The sequence below is a fragment of the Halyomorpha halys genome, unplaced genomic scaffold, assembly GCF_000696795.3.
Source record: "Halyomorpha halys isolate HHAL.00 unplaced genomic scaffold, Hhal_1.1 Scaffold346.1, whole genome shotgun sequence".
Lineage (NCBI taxonomy): Eukaryota > Metazoa > Arthropoda > Insecta > Hemiptera > Pentatomidae > Halyomorpha > Halyomorpha halys.
This window is the reverse complement of record NW_027106417.1, coordinates 111854-135264: the sequence shown is the minus strand read 5'-3', so window position 1 is coordinate 135264 and position 23411 is coordinate 111854. Positions and strand designations below refer to the sequence as shown.

The 23411-nt window shown below is 31.4% G+C and overlaps 1 protein-coding gene across 5 annotated transcripts in view; it reads left to right on the top strand.

Moving 5' to 3' along the window:
* Positions 1–23411, top strand: part of Atg18a (Autophagy-related 18a) — a 73256-nt gene that overhangs the window by 26451 nt on the left and 23394 nt on the right. For all 5 annotated transcript variants that reach the window (XM_067044782.1, XM_014421900.3, XM_014421897.2 and 2 more), the window contains 5 exons: positions 1471–1665; positions 2033–2196; positions 9642–9752; positions 17516–17695; positions 19970–20077. In XM_067044782.1, coding sequence (XP_066900883.1) covers positions 1471–1665; positions 2033–2196; positions 9642–9752; positions 17516–17695; positions 19970–20077 — 758 coding nt within the window. The remainder of the gene's footprint in view (positions 1–1470; positions 1666–2032; positions 2197–9641; positions 9753–17515; positions 17696–19969; positions 20078–23411) is intronic.

Below are 23411 nucleotides of genomic sequence, written 5' to 3'. Positions count from 1 at the left end.
TGGACCCTTTTCTCCTACCTTCTTTTGTTTTTGTACTCCTCTGAAGCTAGCCTTGTGTGCCACTTCTGAATCATGTTTGTGTAGGCCTAATTCTTTTCCTCTACCACTGCACACTCATTGTCGAACCATGGTGACAACACGGGTTTTGCCTCCAAACCCAGCGTTTCTTGTACTGTGCCTTCTGTTGCTCTGGAGTCTTCAATTCTCTCATTTAGCTGCTGATGATACCTTTTCTACCTTCTTTCCCGGGGCCTTCCGGACATTAAATGTTCTTGCCCTGATCTTGGCCACCACAAGAAAGTGATCAGTATCCATATTTGCACTATGGTAAGTCCTGTAGATCATCAAATTGGATCTAGGCCTCCCGCTTATGAGGATATGGTATATTTGATTCACTGTTGTACCATCCAGGGAGCGCCAAGTACCCTTGTGGATCCTCTTCCCAAGGAATTGCACTCTATTCCTATTCTTAGAGGCTGCCAAATTAATCAGCAGGTGCCCATTTTTGTTTGTCTCTTCATGTAGACTATGCATTCCAATAGTTGGCCTAAGGACTTCCTTCTTGCCAATTTTAGCGTTGAAATCACCCTAGATTACTTTGATGTTGCTCTCCGGGCAATTGTCAAAAGCTCTGTCCTGTTGATCATGGAAGGCTTCCTTCTCGTCCTCTGGTGACACCTCTGTGGGGGCATAAGAACTGAAGACACTAAAGTTGTATAATTTTTCCTTCAGCCTTATAACACAGATCCTCGGGTTAATGGGGTGAATCCTATGATAAGATCCCTTATTCTTCCACTGACTACAAAACCGGTACCAAAGATATGTTGTGCCTCATGGCAGCTATAACAGACAGTGTAGAACCGTTTCTCCAGCATTCCTTTTTCCCTCCATAACACTTCCTGTAGAGCGACCTAGTCTATACATAAATAAAATGTTCTATTGTCCAAATTTTAAGTCTATATGGCGAATCCTGTGTTGCTTCCGTGTGATCAGTGGGGCTATTTCTTGTTGAAGTTTCATGATGCTTAAGGGTTTGAGGGGAGCAGGTTATCAGCCTACTCAGAGCTCCCTGACTAGCTCCCCCATCTGGGGCGGCTACCTAGGGGAGGTAACCCTACAGTGTGTACTGTAAATGACCTTTGTAGTGTGAGGTGTGTGCATTTTGCTGTATTAGTATACTGTATAGCGTCAGTGTACTATTCCCCCAACCTGGAGAACCAGTGCCTGACCAGATGGTTGGGCGATGGAAGCGCCACATCCCTACGCCAAAGGAAACTGTGGCTCACTATTTTTTTTTTTTTTCCAATAGTAAGCGTGGTTGCTCACAAACAATAATAATCGAGGGTGGCCGAGAGCCAGTTTTAACAATTAGAAAAGATAATTTTTTTTAAACTGATCATTATCTTCTTATTATATAATTTTATTTAGTGTTATTGACTATAAATGATTATAAGAACTCTATTTTTGCAGAGGCTAGTTGTTTGTCTGGAGGAGTCATTATTCATCCATAATATCAGAGATATGGCTGTACTCCACACAATAAGAGACACTCCTCCGAATCCGAGTGGGCTCTGCGCGTTGTCAACGGACAGTGATAACTGTTATCTAGCTTACCCAGGCAGCTCTACGATCGGAGAAGTGCAAATCTTTGATACAGTTAATCTGGTATGTCATCAAAATATTTTATAATTGTTTTAATTCCTTAATTTTGTGTTATATTAATCCCTTAACTCACAGTTTTTTTTTGTTTTTTTTAAATGGCCAAATAAAATCAATTTTTTAAAAACTTGCCATTGAATGGTATTGCTGATGGCCGTTTCAGGATTATAAATTTTACTAATTAGTTTTTCTATTTTCCAAATACTATAATTATTTCATTTTCTTGATATTCTGTATCTGTTATCATACCCATTAATAACCAGCTTATAGAAGAAAAGGTGAATAAATTCCTCCATCCTGGAATGACATACTCACAATAAGCATTTCGATATTTTTTTTTGTCACTATTAATTATTCTTTTACTTTATTTCAGAATTGCAAGATGATGATTGCTGCCCATGACTCACCTCTGGCCGCAATGATGTTCAGCCCAAATGGCAATATGATTGCTACGGCCTCGGAAAAGGGGACCGTTATACGCGTATTCAATGTTGCTGAAGGTGTAAAACTTCATGAGTTCAGGCGTGGAGTGAAACGGTTAATATGAATTTTTAAAAATAATTAAATGGGACTATGGCCATAATTTGTGTCTTATTTCTTTGAAATATTTTTATATTGGGTGTAATGATATGTTTAATTTCATAAATTTACTACTTAAGAGTGATAAATTATTGAAATTACTATAAGATACTGTGTAAGTAATTAAAAATTAGAGTGGTTCTTAGCAGAAGTTCTTTGGTAAGTTTCATTAAAGAAAATTGGAGATTAAACCTGTTAATAGATAAACTAAACTAGTTGTTCTGTGTGAATAATTCATTGAATATATTGTTCAGTCATCAAATGGTAATGTATTTTATAAGAAAAATTAATTTTGTTAAAGTTACAAAATTTTTGATTAGTTTCCAAAAAGAAAGGACTTAAAGTGTTGACAAGAATATTATTATAATGATATTATTCTATAACATTAATAACTGAAAAATAGTACAAATCTCTATTTTTAGAAGTAATCAAGAAAGATAAAATAAATTCAATTAAACATATATAGATAATATATTTAGATAGTATGAGAAGACTGGTGCCTGTAAGGTTGACCATTTAAGTTAAAAATTTGAAGTTATAGGTGTTTGTGTACATAAATACGTAAGTGTCATGTAATGTAATCATTGAAGTAACTGCCATTGTGGAAACTGTGATGTAGCCATCTTGATGGTATTTACTATTGTGGAAGTTTTGTGTGATAGTTGACAGTGTATGTATTGCAGCTGTGAATATAATATCAAAACACTGCTTAGATGGTGACACTCAACTACCAAGATAGCAACTATCGATGCCACTGAATTAGTGCAAACAGTATAACAGTTTTCACTGTGATAGAATTTAGTGTTGTGACAATAGTTTGTCATGCTTAATCTGCTGTGATAGTACTTGTAGCAGTACCTCTTTAAAACCTTACGATACTGTGAATCTTTACTGCCGCATTTCTACCATTGTGTGTTCTACATGACATTTACTGACTATCTGAAATGACTTCATGTACAATTTATAAATTCAGAATAAATTTTTTAATAAAATAATCATTTCAGAATATAATTACTTCATCAATCATGAAATGATCATTTAACAAATAAGATAATTATAAAATACGATATTTCAAAATAAATTTGTTTAAGTTATTTAACAAATTTATTTTTAAATTAATTTAAATAAATTTTCTACCTATTAGATGTGTAACTTTTGAAAAATTTGATGAATTAACCTATCCAAAATGAGCTACTTCTTCAAATATTATATTAATGTCTAAACAAATAAAACAACACAATCAGGAGAAAAGTAACTCTAGGACTGTGTTAGTTGTAAGGTAGCGTAAGTTTTAAGTCACGCTGGAAGTCGTTTTTGAAGTAAATCTATCTTCCAAAAGTTGTTTCACTAAAGTATTTGACATATACACATGCTCCGTTTTGAATCGTTTGTTTATTTTTTAACATAAGTGGTGAAAGCAATGTTCAAAATTATAGCAGTCATTGATTTTGATGAAGTATCATCGGATATGGCATTTCGACAAAAAAGGACCCTTGAGAAATACAAAGGTAATTCTCCTTCGATATCTAAATTCCTTTATAAAAGTTATTCTACAGTAAAGTATCAAAATTCCATTAGTAAATTAGATTAATATGCTCATTATGAATGTTAAACTCCATATGTATCTAGAAGTGCAGGACAGGGCTAATTAATTAACCAGTGCAGAAACTTTCTACAAGTGAGATCAATCGACCTCATGCTTTCTCCTTAGTTAAAACATATTCATCAATTTGGAAATTGATTAATTTGCAAACAATTATGTATTCTCTCTCGATTGGCCTGTACCAGTATTCCATAGAAGTAGATAATGTTTTTATGTGATTCTCACTTCTCGACCAAAAATGCCTTTCAATTAGCCAAAACGGTAAAACCTCAAATTTTCTTTTTGCTCCTCCTGCCACGCTTCTACTTTGCGGATATTTTTGTAAAATGTCTTTCATTAGCGCTAAATGCAATTTACTAAATTTTTGTCATTGGTACCAGTACAATTTTGATTTAAAATATATGCATTATATTAAACTAAATCTAGCAAGTGGAAAAACAATTTTTTATCGTCTTCCTTACTGAAGTAAGTGTACTTTTACGGAGTATCCGAAACCTTTACTGGCATTTGAACAGAGACCCGTAGTCTGCCCCGCCAACACCTGACAATTGATCAACCCTGGGTTATGATCATGAGAAGGACGAATTTAATGCCTCATAACACACCGTTAGATTTATCACCTCTTATGATTCTGCTGTCTGCCGCAGTAGCAATTGACTATGGGTATATTAAGCCCAGTTAGAGATATACTGTACTGTTTCTCACCTACCTATGTGATGAGAAAAGTAAAAAAAATGTTGGCTTTTTATACCAGCAGGTTAAAGTGAGGTATATGTGAATTTTTTTAATTTATTTATTGACATTTACAACTGTATATCAAATTTGCAGTAAGATCATAACGATATGATACAGCATGTAGAGAAACTACCCAGTAGTAGAACTCTAAAAACATTTTACATTATAAGGTCACATGGCCATCTTCTTTTCAGGCGCCTCGGAGGATTGCCAGGAATGGAAGAGGAAGCAAGGTTAGAAACTAGTGGGTTTGGGTGGTTAGAAGGTTATGATGGAAGGAATGATATCGTGTTTGGGCTAGATCAGTTACATAAGGAACATTTAGGTCTTTATGGATGGTTTTATTAGTAACAAAATAAGGAGCATTATGTGAAATTTAAACTCCATAAAGAACCATCTATAACTCTTAAAATGTTATTATTATAAACTTCCTTATCGTAATAATAAATTCCATAATAGGCCGTCTGTAGCTCAGATGGTTAGGCCTAGGCCTATCGTTCTGAGATCTGCGGATTCAAATCCAGCCTGAGGGCGTTAAATTTTTTCATTAAGTAGCAGTCCCACAAAATGAAAAACTTGACCCCTACTATGGTTAGAATAGGTTGTTCACCTGTAGATAACTAAGCAACTTCACCTTTGCTGTGGATTGCCTTAAAAAAAAAATAAAAAAAAAAATAATGGTACTATCAGAAGTGAGACGGTATACTTTCATACAAGACAGTAGTGCCTGTCCACATGGTAACAGTCATTATTACTACTATTATTATGGCACTATGATCCTACTAGAACCTCATCCACCACAACCAACCAACCTACAAAGTTTCTTGCTCTCTCTTTCAATGACTCTCTCTTCAATGACTCTCTTTCAAGATTTAACCACTTTAAATCCTCTTTCATATTGTCCTTCCAACTGATCTGACGATGTCCTCTTTTACGCTTTCCATCTGGTTTCCCATATAGCATCTTATTGGGTATCCTTTGATCAGGCATTCTCTCTCCATCTCTATGTCCTATCCATCTTATGTGTATTCTTTGAATACCTTTCTCTCCCAGAAGTTGAGCTTCTGTTCTGCTTTTCTTGTCAACGGCAATGTTTCTCCCCCAAAGATCACTCCTAGCCTTACAATGGTCTTATAGATGACCACTTTCATTCTTTTAGGTAGAGCTATAAACTTCAATACTTTTTGTAGTGAGATATAACATCTATTTCCTGCTGCTATCCTGGCCTCTACTTTGTTGTCATCTGTAACCAGGCTTCCCAGGAACTAGTTTACAGAACTAAAACTGTCTCCAAAAGTCACTTTGCTATTTACTTCCTCATCTTTTCTTGAACTTTTCATGTACATTGTCTTTTATCTTCTCTCTTGAGGCCTAATTCAATTGCTGCTTCATTGAGTTCCAAGAATGTGCCTTTTAATACTTATGGTTACGCATCATCTGCGCATGGTAACAGTAAACCTAACCTAAACTGGTTAATAATCAGTAGGAAAAATGACTATTACAGTTATCGTCCAATAGTCATAAGTGTAGATAAGCTGTAAAACTCGGTCAAATTTAAGCCTAGAAATAATCAAAACACAATATATGAGAACAACTCATTTACCACGGTCAGAACTCTCGCAGTAGATATGTTTCCTTCTCTAATTCTAAATTCACTTGAAATAAAATTGAATTAATTACACTGGCCCACACTCCATTCACTAGCAAGGTTTTTGAACATGTGCACTTACTCAGTGATGGAATCTGTTTCTTCAAATCACATCGATTCTACAAGTAGTAGGCTTAATGAATTGGCATTCTTTGAGGGGGCTTATGATTTGGGTTTCATTTTAGATGCTTGATGGGTTTTTTTTTAGCGGTATCATTTTTATTTTTACTTTTTTTCATGTACTTATTTATTTATTTTTACGACAGTATAATATCGCCTATGTAATAACAGAGGGTTAAGTATTCTAGTAATTACAAAAAAAAAAGTGGTTGTAGCAATTGAATATCACATCTTTTTATGTTTGATACCAATAAATCGAACTGGTACCAATAGGTTCCTAGGTACGTTATTGGTACCAAATACATTCATTATTATTCAGAAAATAATATTAAAAAAAAAAAAATTAAATCTGTACCACTACAACACAACCCATGAAGGGTCAGGGGTCAACAAGGGTACAGTACTTTGTAAGGAAATACTGTTATTAGACCAATGGGTGTGCAAGGTGATGTGTTCAGAATTATGTTTCATGAGGTCCGGTGGCCCCCAAAGGGCTTCTAAACCCATAAAGCTGATTCATGGCTACAGTGGAACAGAAAATAATTATCTGCCACTGCTGGATTCGAACCCGGATCCTTTAAGTTAGTTGCACCTTACCACTGAGCTACCTGCTCCTAATTTGGCACGTAACCATAAAAGAGAAGGTGTGACTGTTTTTTTTTTTTTTCCAGTCATAGTTTAATTTAGAGATAATAACAAACTGACGAAAACAGGTGACAAATTGAGTCTACGATCTTTTTGGGAAGAGAGGAATGGTCGGAGGGAGTTGCAGGGTTCAACCACTCACAGTTCCCGAAGTCGATTATTCATCACAGAGGACCGACACTGAACCCCTTCCTATTCAGTCATACTAAGTGACCATGTGCATTTTGACATCTCATTCAATTCGAACAAATTCTTTCTGAAGATAAGGTCTTTTCAATAAGCTTACTCTTCACCGACTCACCTTTAGTCCAATATCAGTTTTATCAAATTCTATCCACTAATTTTGCTAAACTGTGCATGAAAGTTTGAAAGCTATTTTCTTGAACATATGTTTTAAACACAGCTTATCCTGTAGATTTTATAATTAGGCCTAATATGATAGATAACTATATATCTATGATCATGGTGAGGAATTTACACTGACCTAATGGACTTTGCCGATGCTTTTTGAATAACATAAACAAATATTTTATATATAATTTTTCACTTTCTTGCGACTGGTTATTATTGTTTGAAAAATAAAGTTTATCTCATTGAAGTCTCAAAACAATTTTTTTTTCCTTTATAAGTCCAATGTTTTGGCCAATCCGACCATCCTCAAGGGTAATCTTAGATACAAATTCAGAACCACATCAATTTTTAAAACTTTATTTTAACTAGACCCAAGTCTACTATTTCAGACCAAAATCATCCTATTTTGTCAATTCTTCTCATTAAATTAAAACTTTATCACAACTTGAGTAACTAGTAAATTGACTGTGATTAAAAGTTTTAATTTCATGAGAAGAATTAACAAAATACAGTAATTTTGACTGAAATTGTTGACCTAGACAGAATAGCCTGCATAAAGTTTATTTAAAATTGATGTGTTTCTAAATTTGTATTTAATAGAGGTATTCATGATGTTGTGTTAAATGTTATAACTATAAGATTGTGAGCAGTCCTATTTGAAGTCATGTTAAAGGTTAAATGCATAAGAACCCCTAGCGGATTTTCTCAGCAACTTGTTGTATAAGCCTTTATGTTTATAACCTTCCTTTCAGACCCTCATGTTATTGTTTACTTCAGTTTTGATTTAAGTAATTAATTACAACATGCCTAGAGTGAGTGAAAAGTGGAATTTGTGTGAAAGTTTAGCTTATGAAATGAAATGAAAAAATAACTTTATTCTGGGACATATGTCCCCTAAGAATAATTACATGGTTCATATAGTGAGATTTTTATCTGGCGAGCGTTTACAAATTTTCAGATAGTAGAATGAAATTACATTGTTTTTTTTGCTGTTTTTTTTTCTCAAATGTATCTTTAAAATTATCCATTCTGGTTTAATAACAGGGATATGAATACCACAAACACACGAAAGAACAGCTGTCACAACAACAAAAATGGCGGCGATCTCAACTGGTCTATTGTGTGACGTCATTCTCCATTTAACAGACTCTCAGCCATGTTAAATGTTATTTCGTTTTACCAGGGTAAAAGAAGGCAATTTTTTTCGATTTAACATGAGTTTTTCCATTTAACACGCTTTAACATGTTAAACCAAAGATCATGAATACCCCTAATATTGTCCTTGAGGATGGCCGAATTGGTCAAAACGTTGGACTTATAAGAAAAAAAAATTGTTGAGACTTATAGGCGATAAAATTATATAAAATTTATTTATTAAACAATAAACAATTATAATTTTTTTTGAATGACTTTGTTTGATGGTGCAATGTAATAATTTTGAATCACATGCCAAAGTTCAAGATTAGGGCATCAAAAATTCATTTTTTTGGTGATGGATAATTAGATATATATTAGGAACTAAGGGATCTGTTTATATATCTTCTTTACCTAATGGAATCTCCCTAAACATTGTATATCCAAAAACATTGCAATGCAATAGTAATTACTATCTATGTTATCTAAAACATAAAATAATGTGTATATACATTCTAATTATTTTAAATTAAAGTCTGCTAAGTCAAATGTTCTAAAATTAATTTCTTTATTTTTACTATGTATTTAATTATATAACTATTAGATTTGTAATAACATCATATTTTTTTTGAGTTTATTGTTTTGATATCTGTTGTTAGATTAGATTACAATTTTATTTTGGGCAATCAACTTCTTGGTTATTATTCCCTTTTTACTTTATTTATCTTCTTGTCTTTGATATTTGATAGATGAATGTTTCTAATATAGACTGTTTTCTTTTAACGATTACACTAGTCGACATCGGTAATTTATATTTTAGAATACAGTTGGGTTTCTTTCAGAACTTTAATAATTTTGTCTATGGAATCTGCTGAGTATTTTAGAACCAATTCTCTTGAAGGAGGTATTTTATTATTTTCGAAGGCTTGACGAAATGATGTGCATTCTTCAATTATATGTTTTATGGATAATGGGGACTAACAGTTTTGGCATTTAGGTTGGTCTTCTTTTTTGATTAAATGGACGTATGTTGATGTGGATATCTGTTGTTTACATCATTAATTTTCCAGAATCTGTCATTAATGCTTCATTGATAATTCTTTTACGCCAAAAATAAACATTTGTTGCTGATAGCTAGCTATATATTAGCTATTTTTACATTTTCAGATGTGTCAACATATCTGGACTCGCTTTTTCACCAGATGCCTCCTTGCTAGCTGCCACTTCTAACACGGAGACTGTGCATGTCTTCAAGCTTGAAAACCCTAAGGATGATGGGTGAGATTTAGAGTTCATTATTTATTTTTAATTATGTTACATTAAATCTGCAATTTAATACAGAAATCATTTATTTTATTTTATCTAAAAAATGCATGATAAGTTTCATTTTTAATTTATTATGAAATAAAATTATTATTGTTGAGTCTATAGTTATCTATATTGGAAGAGAGTTAGATTGTTTGAGTTGCTAGGGGCAACAAAGTACAAGAAAGAACTTGTTTTGTTAATAATTAAACCACTAAACTGTTTATTTTAATAACTGAGATTTATAAACATTATATATAGATCAATTGTTTTTATAACCTCCTCATATCTATGTATATCAAACATATGATATTTTAATTTTATATCTTCCCCCTTTTAAAGAAAATTTAGATACAACTAATGAAACAAACACTCAAATAATAAATTTAGTAACTCAAACACTAGATTGTACTAAATGTAGGTAGCTGACAAAACAGCAGAACAAAAACAGCTAATTCTCAAGTACTACGTTGTATATGTTTTTTTCACTGTTAACTTTCCTCAATAAGTCATCTTGGCGGCTTCACAACACGCCCACATCTATGATAGCTGATAGGATCAGACTTTGCAGAGATAACTCCTCTTGATTTGTTGAAGGACTATGGCTGCTACCTTGTTGCGCTCTATTTGGTACTTCCATTTCTCTAATGTGCCATGCTAAAATATAAACTTTATTTTGGAAATAAGTGCCTCCTTGTCCCTGTACAATGTACAAGATCAATCCTGGTCCTTTGTCAGCTATCTATGGCGATGATGCCCCTTTCCTAAACCATACATGCTCTAGACCTAGGTTTTAACATGAAAGTATATATATATAGTAATATCCTCTTTTTTAATAAATAGTTGTTTTTATGTATAGATGATTTTAGTTATGTTTTTATTTTTTATGTATCTACATTTCAGTATTGTTGTATTGAATCAAAAAAGCAAGCTAACCAATTTTGACCAGTCAAATATGGTGGAAAGAAGCATCGTTAAAGATATTCAAGATGGTGGCATGTGTCGTTCCGAAGTCTGTTTTAATTACTACTATGTTGAATGGGTGAATTGAAATTTTTCAACTTTTGTTGTTGCTCTACCATAATTATAGAAAAAGAATAATCTAAGAAGAAATAGAAGACAACAACAATTATCAATAAAACATTTACATCGTGAATTACACCAAGTAAATTAGAGCGATTGTACTACAATCGATTTTTATGGAATCAACGAGAAACATTGAAGATAGAATAAAGGAAACGGTTACTTTTTTGGTGGGTTGCCTGGCGAGAAGACATCTGAGAAGGACGGGAAGCCATTCAACCTCGTTCTTACTGAACACAAGGAGGTCATCCATGTAAATCTGATGTGTGAATCAATACCTCTCAGAAACTCGTTCATCAGGTGCTGAAAGGTTATGGGGGCGTTTTTGAGACCAAACGGCATCCTTGTAAACCCTTAGTGACCTCTTTCAAAAGTGAATGCTGCCTTATGTTGATCATTAGGGTGCATTTTAATTTGATGATACCCAGCCTTTAAGTCCAGTGTGCTGAATACTGTCGCCCTGCTTAGTCTGTCCAAAATGTCTTTGAATCTGGGAATCGAATATTTCTCATCTATTGTATTTTCATTCAGCTTCTGGTATTCTATCACGATCCTGTGCTTATCAGTATTTTTGCCTGGTGTGATCTTTTTCACCGCCCACAATGGACTATTGTACGGAGATGTACTGTCAATAATGATTCCCTGTCGTTTTAAACTTTCGAGTTCCTCCCAGATGTGGTGACATAGTGCCTGTAGGTATCTCCTCTCTTTTATGTATGTCACCCTGTCCTGCTTCAGTGGTATCTCATGGACAGTCTTCCTGGTCACCTAGAGGATATCCCCTTCTTTAAAAAAATATCCTGATATTCCTTCTTTGAGTAGCTGTCTTCAGTCCTCAGCTTGATTGATTGCCCCAATCCGTGCACCCTCATTCCTATGTTATTGACCAGTCAAACGAGCGCTCTCTCGCAAATCCCTTCTTCCCCAGCTCTTTCGCCAATTGAATCCTTAGTACTGTGGACAGGAATTACATCTGACCCTGTACCTGGTTTGTTTCCATCATCTCACTTAGTTAGTTTATCAGCGATTCTGTTGTAGCGTGTCAAGAGTTCCATGGCATACTGCCCACTAGACTGTTTCGGTTTCTTTGTCTCTCTAATCATCATGAATATGTCCTCCCCTGGGGCCCACCATCCTCCGAACGCCTTCTTTAATCTCTCCTTGGTAACTCTCCAAGGGGTATCTTCGTCTGCCTGAATCTGATTGAGGATGCTTCTCTTCACTCTGCAGACGACTGCTGCTTTTAGTGCCTCCACATCTTCATTATTGAGTAGATTTTCAATAGATTTTGCTTCAATTTGGCTTATTAGTCGGTCATGCGTGTGCTTCTGCAAGAGAGACTGGTAGAGGAGTAAACTCTGGGAGTGGAGGATTCCCCTCTGTGGGAGGTACATTCTCGACCCCATTTTGAGTTAAAGCTTCCAGGTTCAAGACTGCTTGTCTAACGATACCGTTGCCATTATTTAACAAAAGTGAGAGGAAAAAAATTTGAACTATCCAACAATTGTGGTAGAATAGCGTGGTTTATGTTTTAATCATTGTCTCCCAAGAGGATGTGCAATTCCATTTTGGATTAGTTATCGAAGCTGAGTTTGAGCCAATGATTTCTTTGGGTTTATAAATGCTATCTTAAGTCACTTGCATACTTGATAGTACCTTTCAGTGTATCAGAAAATTCTTTCTTTGTATTTATTTGAGTAATAATTAAAAATATTACTTTGCACATTACATGTTTATAAAATGAGAAAAATCAAAATACATGTAATGAAAATAACAAATTAATATTATATAATTTTTCTGGTAAGCCCATGGAGCACTCTCTGATTGACAGAACTGAAAGTTGTAGTTCTCTTGTTATGTTTTGTATTTAATATCATTATTAAAATAGCCTTCATATCAAAGATGCTTTCTATTTAGTCTGTTTAGTTTGAGGTATAGGGAAAAAACCTTATTAATTATAATGTAAGTATCACGAACAAAATCAACCTTAGCATGCATCAAAAAAAAAAAAAAAAGTTGTAATGTATAATGGAAAGTTTTTCAGGGATGCAGTCAGTGATGAAAACAGAAATTGTATGTAAATTATGTAAGCATAATTTATTTTTAATTCGTGCAGACATTTCAACCTAAATTGTAGTAAGTTATAAGTTTTTTTTTTTTTTTTTCCAAGACTCCCATTGGAGTCCTATACTGCCTAACCATGGTTGGGGGTCAAAGTTTTTCATTTTGTGGGACCACCAGTCAATGAAAAAAGTTAACACCCCAGGCCGGATACGAACTGGCACCGTCAATAGGCATCAAATTGGTAAGACTGTGTCTTAACCACTGAGTTACGCGTGGCCCCTAGTGATAACCTGTTGCTGCACTAAACAGTAACTAGTTTATGTATTTCTTCTAAATAAACCAGTTTTTATGAATAAATATGTGGTGTTGAAATAATAAATATTTTATTTCCTATGTTTTAAACAGCTTTAAAATGAAGAACAGGTTTTCCTGATTGCTGTGATGTGAAAATCCTGAACAAGACTTTGAAGATACTGCGTTCTTGCTTAGCTGGGTAGCATTGTTATAGGATCAAATTTTGTGTATCCATTTCTCAACAGAACTTTTTTTTTTCAGCAAAGATTCTTCTGGATGTATTTGCAGATGCCATCTCTGCAATTTTGATGAGAGGTCTTGTTTTTTTGTTTTTTTTTTGTAGGATTTTGGTTCTAGATTCGTCTCTTCTCCTTAAAAATTTTATTCTTTTTACTGTTTCTACTAACCCTTTCTTGGATGTTCTGATCTTACCAAAGCATCCCTTCAAAGAAGGTTTTGTTTCAACTTGATTTGTAAAATTTTGAATTTGATCTGTAAAAAGTTGAATTGCATGTAATAAGTCTTCCCAAAATAATTCAATATTTTCTTATATTTTTTGATTGCATATTTACAAGAGATTTCTATATTTAAAATAGTTTTGTTACGAAATACTCTGTATTTTAAACACTTTCCAAAAAATGCATGAATATAATTAGTGTTTGAAATACTTTTCTTCCAGAATGCTTGACAGTAGTTCCTCCTGGGGCTCACACAGCCTCTATAAAGTAAATATTATTTAATACAAATACTAATATTAAGTATTTGAACAAAGTAGGGTAGCTTGGTGTTTAAGGCGCTGTGCTTCTATCTACCATCTAGCTGTAGCAGATTATTTTTTTTCCCTGTTACTTTAGCTGTGAGTCAACGCTGTCCGTTTATGAGCCCTCCTGGAACACAGCTAGCCTCTATGAATTGAATGCTAATACTAAGTATCACTAAAAGTATTCAGTATTTGAATGGAGGAGGATAGTTTAGTGAGTAAGGTGCTGTGCTACTATCTCCTGGATTGTGGCTAATAATTATTTTATTCTTTTACTTCAGTTGTAAGTCAACCCTGTGGGTTCAAGAGGCCTCCTGGAAAACACCCTATATCTATAAAGTAAACACTAATACTAAGTAATACTAAAAGTATTTAGTATTTGAATGCAGTAAGGTAACTTCAGTAAGGCGCTGTGCTACTATCACCCGGGCCTAGGTTCAAATCTGGCTGTGGTAGGTAATTAGTCTGTTACTTTAGCCATGAGTCAACCCGGTGGGTTCTGAAGCCCTCTCGAGGCACACTCCTCTATAAAGGGAATACTTATACTAAGTAACAGTAAAGTTATTCAGCATTTGAATGGAAGTGGGTAGCTCAATGAGTAAGGCTCTGTGCTATATCTCCCGGGCCTGGGTTTGAATTTGCCTGTTGCAGATAATTATTTTTTTCTGTTACTGTAGTCATGAGTTATCCCTGTGGGTTCTAGAGCCCTTCTGAGAAAAACAGAGCCTCTATTAAGTGTGTACCCTCAATTGGAGAAAAATCTGGTGATTGAGTATGATCTCTGACAAATCACCTTGTACAACCTTTGTTTAAGAAATAGTACTTCCTTACAAATTACTGAACTTATAGTAGTACAGGAATTTATTTTTTTTTTAATTGGAGAAGATGGGAGGGGGGTGGGGTTGTGGTCAGCAAATAAACAAAAAATTATTATTTGTGCCGACCTTTTGACCTGAGTTTCAGGTCTTCATCAGGGCTATAAAATAAACAGAGATAACAACCATCATTCAGAGAAACATAAAATTAAAAAGAAATAATAAACTATAACAATGAACTGAAAATTAATAATAGTTGACCAATAACCATGGAATTAGACAGTAGCAATTGTAACAACAAAAGATGAAATATATATTATATAGATAAGATGATATGTATAAGATAAGATATATGATTCATATCTTCTTTACCTATATAATATTACATTTCATCTTTTGTTTTTATTAATCGCTGCTGTCTAATTCCATGGTTATTAATCAATTATTTTCTATTTTCAGTTCATTGTTATGTCTATTTCCAAAATTGTTAGTTTATTATTTCTTTTTAATTTTATGTTTCTCTGAATGATGGTTGTTATCTCTTTTTATTTTATAGTTCTGAAACTCAGGTCGAAATGTCTTAAATATTTTGTTTATTTCTGATTTTTGCTGAACACACCCCTTCTCTCCCCTTCTCATCTTCATTTATTAATCTATGGTCAACTATCTACACCTTATTCTTTTTTTTCTTTCTTTTTTTTTTTTTTTATTTAGTATTGAAAAAGTATTTTGAGTCATAATTATCACTCAACTCAACTCAATTAATGATATCAATTAGTATCGTACTCAGTCCTCTGATTGCTTATTTATTGTTAATTTCTTTATAGACTTCTTTGATGGCTTTTTGTATTGTATATTGGGATGGGTTGTATTGAGTCTTCAAGACTACATTGACCTTTTCTTTTTTTTTTTTTTTAGTTTTAATAACTTCATAATGAAAATTGGTAGGTTTTGGTTATGGTGAAGTAAGTTTCATTTAGTGATTAAATCTAATATCTAATTTTTTTCTATCCTTCTTTAGCGCAGAAAGGGATATTTTCAATAAAGGATTCTCATAGAGAATCTAATTATGAAATGATTTTATATCCTAAAGGCACAAATGGTACCGAAGGTCGAAACAAATTGTTTGAGTTCAGTTTTCTCATCATTTTAACTAAGAATCAATCAACTCTAGAATTTATCTTTGTGACAGGAATTAGATGAATATCTTCTGCCGGCTCTGATGGCCTCATCTGCAGGGCCATCGAATTAACATTTTGACCGGTTAAAAAATAGTTATTTAATTTTTATTTGGTTTAAAATTACATTTTATTCAGTATATGATTCATATTTAAATTATAAGAAAACCAAATATAAATAAATAAAAAAAATTGTGCTTTTAAATGGTTTTCTGGGGGAGCCCACGCTGTTAAGATGTTAATGTGTCTCTCCTTTTAACTTCTGCTCTCATTCTAGTCTAAATTAATAACTGCAAATTGTGACAGAATACCTCAGCTATCTTTTTCTTCATGGTAATAATAGCAATCAACTTTTGTATTCCATTCTGAGCCAGAGGGAGAAAATGTAAATATTCATAATGGATGTGACATTATAATAATATTTTCCATCACAACCAAAAATACGATTTAATACTATCTGAGGACTTAAGGTTATAATCGAGACGATTAATAACTAAATTAATACATACATCGTTATTTAAAAAATACATTAACTATAATCTTCATTTTTATTTTTCGGCAAAATTTATTATAATTTTTACTTTCATTTACCTAAGTATGAAATATATAGTAAGGGGAAGGATTGAGATTGCGAATCACGATTCTGTCTGAAAATTGAATTTTCAATTTTAAAAAAATTGTGAAGAAATGAAAAATCACTAATAGACTGATTTAAAATTGTTTTAGAATTTTATTCTTTATTGGAATCTTTTATTTAAAATATACCTTTCCATTGGAAATTCTTGAGTTGGTGTGCTTAAGAATTGGAAGAGGTTAAAGAAATTTTATTCACCTATTATCAAGACTTACTAATTTTATTTTCTGAACTTTAGAAGAAAGGAAGAGGGTGCTAATCCAATCTTGGACACAGTGAATACACGTTACTGAACTATAATCGCTCTCATTGCTTGAAAACTCAATTAATTATTTGATTTTTTTTCCTATTTATTCTTGCCAGCATTGTAGAGTAACATCTATATTCTTTTTAAAAAACAGTTTAAGGAGATGTAGAAGATTTTGTGTAACTTTAAATTAGAATTTTTCTAAAAATCTTGTATCAAGCTGGACTGATTTTGAGTCGTTTTCAAGTAATTTAGTGCCCTCTCCTATACTTTTCAAAATAAGTCTATTGAAAGAAACGATTATTATTTTATAAGTATGATTATCATATTATATCATTACCATTATTTTTTTTTATAATTAATTGAAATTCATTAATAGTGATGAAGTTTAGTGAAACCAAATTTCGATGCTGATTCTGTTCGCAATAGCAGACATATAAAATTTATTAGTTTCTGAGTGACGTGAGGCGATAAAAAATGATATTATAAAATTTTATTGGTATTGCTATTTGTCATAATATCAACATGTAGATGATTTTTTTAGGAAGAAAAAAAAATCTTCTGTATGTTGATATTATGGTAAATAGGTAATTACATGAGTAACATATGCTACTTACGAGAGTCACATGAAGCTTAAAGCTAAAGGCATTTGGTATAACAGGGCACCAACTACTAGCTCTGATGACAGCGGACAAGGATGGATGGGATACTTGAGTAAAGCTGTAGTGGCCTCTGCGACTTACTTACCAATGCTTCAGATGAGTGTCCTCAGCCAGGGCCGAGCCTTTGCATCTGCGCATTTGCCTCAGCATGGTCATAGAAATATATGCGCGCTTACGGAGTAAGTAGTCTTTTATCATAAACATTATAAGCTGTTATTTATGTTGTTAATCAACTACTGTTACACATGTAGATATCCAAAAGCGTTAAAGCCACCTCAAATTGACAAAGTTTTTTTGAAAGGAAAATTTAAAAAAAAATGGTTCGGAATATAAACATTTATTTGGCTAAGCCAACAATTGAAAACAAACATTAAATCAAAATAAAACATTCAGAAATAAAATAAAGAAATGTTCGAATAAAAGTGTCTTCCAAGATAAAAAATGAAATGAATAAACTGAAATTTTAAAGCCACTTCAAATTGGCTGTCTTTTTGTTTGAAAGCTGTGAAGGAACGAAACATCAAACTGGCTCGAATATAAACATTTATTTGGTTAATCTAACATCAGAAAACTTGAACATAAAATAAACAAAAGATTTATAATTAAAAAGGCCTTTTAGACAAAATAAAATTAGCTAAATAAATTGTAAAAACAAAAAGAAACAAATTTACTAAAAACAATAGATTTATAAAATAAACACTGGTTGACTTTCCCAAAAAAAAGTTGATCTACTCTGATAGGTCAGAGGAAGATTGTTTGCTGTCAAGATGTGTTAGTCGCCGCTCCGTAGCTATATACATCGCTGCAAATCTCAAATTGGTCCAAAGTTGGTGTATTGGCTCATCAACAGTTGAAATGTACAAAAGCCAAGATGGCCACGCTGACATTAATCGAGGACAGACAGGGTGTGCTTGTTGTAATGAATTATGGAAGCCGACTAATTAGTAACAACTCATTTTCCACTTAAAGGCCAGAAATGTAGAAAAGGTTTAATGTTCCATTTCTTCCTGTTTAAAATTCCAGACTTTAATGTTGAATAAAACACTTAAAATATCCAAACTATTACATTATAAATGCAGACAGGGCTGGGTAGACACTATCATGGCCACTAATTAGCAGGAACTGATTTCAAAAACAAAGATGGTCAGCCTGTTGCTAGGCGACGCCATAGCGATGGTTATCAACCCTTAGCAACTGTCTCTATTGCCTAATTATAACACACTAATATAAATACATATTTTTCTTCTCAAATAACTAAATTATAATTAAAATAATATAGATAAAAATAAATATAACTAAACTAACACTAATACTATTTACAAATTAAAAAATATGATGTTTTCAGAAATGAAAAGAATAAACAAATTTATAAAATTAATAAATATATAAAATTAAATACTGGATGACAACGAGATGGGATGGTTCTGAAGAATCCATTCCGTTAAGTCAGGAAGATATTTCCAAATCTAAATTGTTCAAAATTTTGTGGGTTCACGCCTATACTGGGTCTCTTATGCATTCAGTATTCAAACTAATCATCACGACGCATGAAATTCATAAGCATAGTGGCTATTTAGCATTATTTACAAGTGAAATGTTCAGAAACAACATAATTCACCCAGACAGGGTCTGACAACAGAATCAAACCTACTACAAAAAAGTAACCAGACAGCTGATCTTAGCCATAAATTGTTGACTTGTTGCGAGACAAATAATCCCCAAAGGCCCTTCCATTATTTAAATATTGCCATACAAGGTATAAATATATCTCTTTCTTTAAAAATAAAAACAAACTTCTAATGAAAATAATCCAAATAAAAATAAAATGTAATTTATTAAAATTATACATTTATTAAAAGGTTAAAAAAATAAAACAACAAACACAAATAATTATAATGATTATTTTAATTCAGCATTGTCATTTTTCTCATCAATAAATTCACATATGAGATGCATCTTTTAAGTTTATAATCAACGATTGCTTCAAAATAGATTTATATCAACCGAACTTAAACATAAATTCTTAGGGTACTTAAAAGCATTAAATTCCTAGAACTAAAATTAGCATTTTTATCCAACTTAAATGCTAATTATAATTTTCATGTTGACCAGTCCAAGTTTTCCTTTGAAAGCTTTGTGCAATTTTCCCTGATAATTATCTGAAGACAATTTTTTCAAAATGAAATCTGGATTCTGATATGAAATTTAGAATTTAAAAAAAAAAACGAATATATAGTTTGGAATAAAAAGTACCGAGTGAAAAGAAAAATGTGAACTAAAATGTGTTTTTATATGGAATGAAAATGTAAAGATGGCGAAATGCTTAATTATATATAAAATTGTTGAAAAATATCATAAATCGTTCCTACGATGCATAATAATGGATATAAATGTTGTAGAAAAAAAATATGTGAAATCATTAAAATCATCATATAATTTTTTATTTTTTCCAGAATCCAAAAAGTTTTACGCCTATTAGTTGCCTCTTCCGATGGATATCTTTATGTGTATAGCATAGACAAAGCTGAAGGAGGCGATTGCAATTTAATCAAGCAGCATAGGTAATGTTTCGATATGATAAATTAGGATTATAAATTTTAAATTATTCATTGTAGTTATTTTTATGAATGAAATGAATGATTTCTAGGGTGTAACCAAAGTGAATAGGTTTTTTATCTTTAGGTATGTGAATTAGAAAATGAATATGGTTGCGGTAAAGTAAAAGAATGAATAAATATTGTTAACAATTTAATAATGGCCAACGTATATGCCCAAAGTGCAGGTCTTATCGGGACTAAAATAAAAATATACAGACTAAGTAAAGTTAATGTAAGAATATAAAAGTGACATGTAAATAAAACAGGTATGAAGTTGGAGTTATGAAAAGACATCTATAGTTGATATAAGGAGATGTTCAGGGGTAAGGGGGTGCAATAAGTAAAACTTATTTATTTGTGCCGACGTTTCAACCTGAATCACACGCCTTCATCAGGGTTGAAAAACAAAACAAGACAACCTTGATTTAGAGAAAATCAAAAAATAATAATAATAACAAACTTAAAAATGTACATAACAATAAATTAAGTGGAAAGTAGTTGATACTATTAAAAGATAAAATATAATATTGTAGAGGCAAGAATTATTTATATGAAGTAGAAGGTAAAAATCAGTGTTCAAGTAAATAAAGAAAAAAAACTTAATGAAAGCTTTGGAAGAAAATGTAATTGAAATTAACATATTAAAATATATAATTAATGATTAAAAATATATAAATAGGGGAAATAATTTAAATTAACATAATGGAATGTATGAAAAATGGGATAAATTATCCATTGTAATATATATTTTGTTTTCTTTATTGCCCTAAAATGTAATTGATGATTAATTGAAATTAACATAATAAAATATATAATTAACAATTGAAAATAGGGAAAATAATTTAAATTAATATAATGAAATGTGTGAAAGAAAACGATATATACAATGGGCAATAAATAAAATAAAATATATATTACAATGGATAATTTATCCTCTTGTTTCATACATTTCATTATGTTAATTTAAATTATTTTCCCTATTTATATATTTTTAATTGTTAATTATATATTTTATTATGTTAATTTCAATTAATTATCAATTACATTTTCTTCCAATCCTTTCGTTAAGTTTATTTCTTTATTTACTTGATCACTGTTTGATTTTTTATCATTTATTTTGTATAATTCTTACTTCTACAATATTATATTTTATCTTCTATTAGTGACAACTAATATCTACTTAATTTATTGTTATGTATATTTCCATGTTTGTTTATTATTTTATTTTATTTTTTTCTCTGTATTATGGTTGTAATCACATTTTATTTTTCTGTCCTGACGATGGCCTAAAATTCAGGTCGAAATGTTAAATAAGTTTTATTTAATTGTGTACCTTTACTGACTGCACCCTGACCATCGTCTCATATCAATCCATGACCAACTATTAATACCTCATTATTTATGCTTCATGTTAGTTTGTTTACATAGATGTCTTTTTATACCTGCACCTTTATATCTGTTTTATTTACGTGTCACTTTTATACTCTGATATTAACTTTACGTACTCTGTATCTTTTTAGTTTAGCCCCGATGAAGACATGCTCTGTGGATAAAACGTTTGCCATTAATAAATAATCGACACTACTAATTGTTTTTTTCTTGACCATATCCTTCTATAAAGTTGATTTCTGATGAGCTTATTCTTCTAATTTCATTAATTCAAAACATTTTTTGGTTTTTTATAACTTAAACTCTTTCTCTTGAAATGTTTAAAACCAAACCTATATAGAAACCATGTCTTCTTTCTCCACTTTTCTAATTTCTTTAACACTGTTTGTACCGTCTTTTTTAGAGACAAAAATATTTCATGATTATATTGAAAGTGATATATAATAAACTGTATATAAAATAAATATGAAGTTTTAATAATAAGGATTAAAAATCAGGCTTTGTTTACACCCTAGTATTAAATACAGTCGGAATAGTGAAAATCTGCATATTTTATCAATAATTATAGGTTTAGCTATAACTTTTTTAACTATCTACAATTGTGTAATAAATGATAAAACTTATATACTAATAAATAAATCTTCTATATAACAATTTCTGGGAAAATCACACCCTTAAAACTTCAATTATCCTTTATTTGATGATCTTTTGGACCTATTTTTGTTCATTTTCAAATCTAATTCCTAGAATGATAAATCAAAGATTAAACTATTTTAAACTTTTTTTTATTATAAAAATCATTTTTTTAAGTTGCAATGTTATTTTAAAAACATTCTTTATTACTATAATTTAAAAAAAAGACTTCATTGATGTCCATCTAATTAAAAAATAAATTATCACTTAAAAATTAACACGAGTTGTTGTTGACCGGGATTTATATGAGGAGGAGATGATCAGCGGTGCGGTTAGCAAAGTTATACAAATAAACAAAACTTATTTAGTCGACATTTCGACTTGAACTTCAGATCTTCATCAGGGCTGAAAAACAAAACGAAATAACAGCCTTAATTCGGAAAAAAATAAAATAATAACAAACAAACTTGGAAATATACATAAAAATTAATTAAGCTGATAGTAGTTGTACTAATATATAACATAAAATATAATATTGTAGAGGTAAGAATTATACAAAATAAATGATTAAAAAAAAAAATTTTAAAAAAGACAGTGTCCAAATAAATAAAGAAATAAACATAATGAAATATGCGGAAGAAAATGTAAATGGTGAGTAATTGAACTAACTTAATAAAATATGTAAGTAACGGTTAAAAATAACGAATACGATTTAAATCAACATTTTACGTTTTATTTTTCACATTTCATTATCTTGATTTAAATTGTTTTCATTATTTTTAAACATTACTTATATATTTTATTGTGTTAATTCAATAACTCACCATTTATATTTTTCTCCACACCTTTCATTATATTTATTTCTATATAATGCAAATTTTTAGTTTGAGACAGATTTGTTTTATAGTTATAAAAAATATCCATTTTGTCTCGACAATTTTTTTATTTAACACTCCAACGTTTGTGGCTATTCTGAACATTTTCAAGGATCTATTAATATTTATTTTTAAATACAATCTATTCATTATAAATTAATTTTAAAAAACATCATGCAAAATTATATTTCCTACCTCATTACACTATCACAGCCAAAACCATAGGTTATTAACATAATTGCAGGCCATATTGCCTTTCTTAAATCATTTATCATTAGTCATTACCACATTAAATAATTAACAGTGTTTAGTATCACAACACTCAGTGTAGTGTTGATAAAATAAATAATTTAAACATAGATTAAAAACTAGTTAATGTGATAGTAAATACTATAGTATGT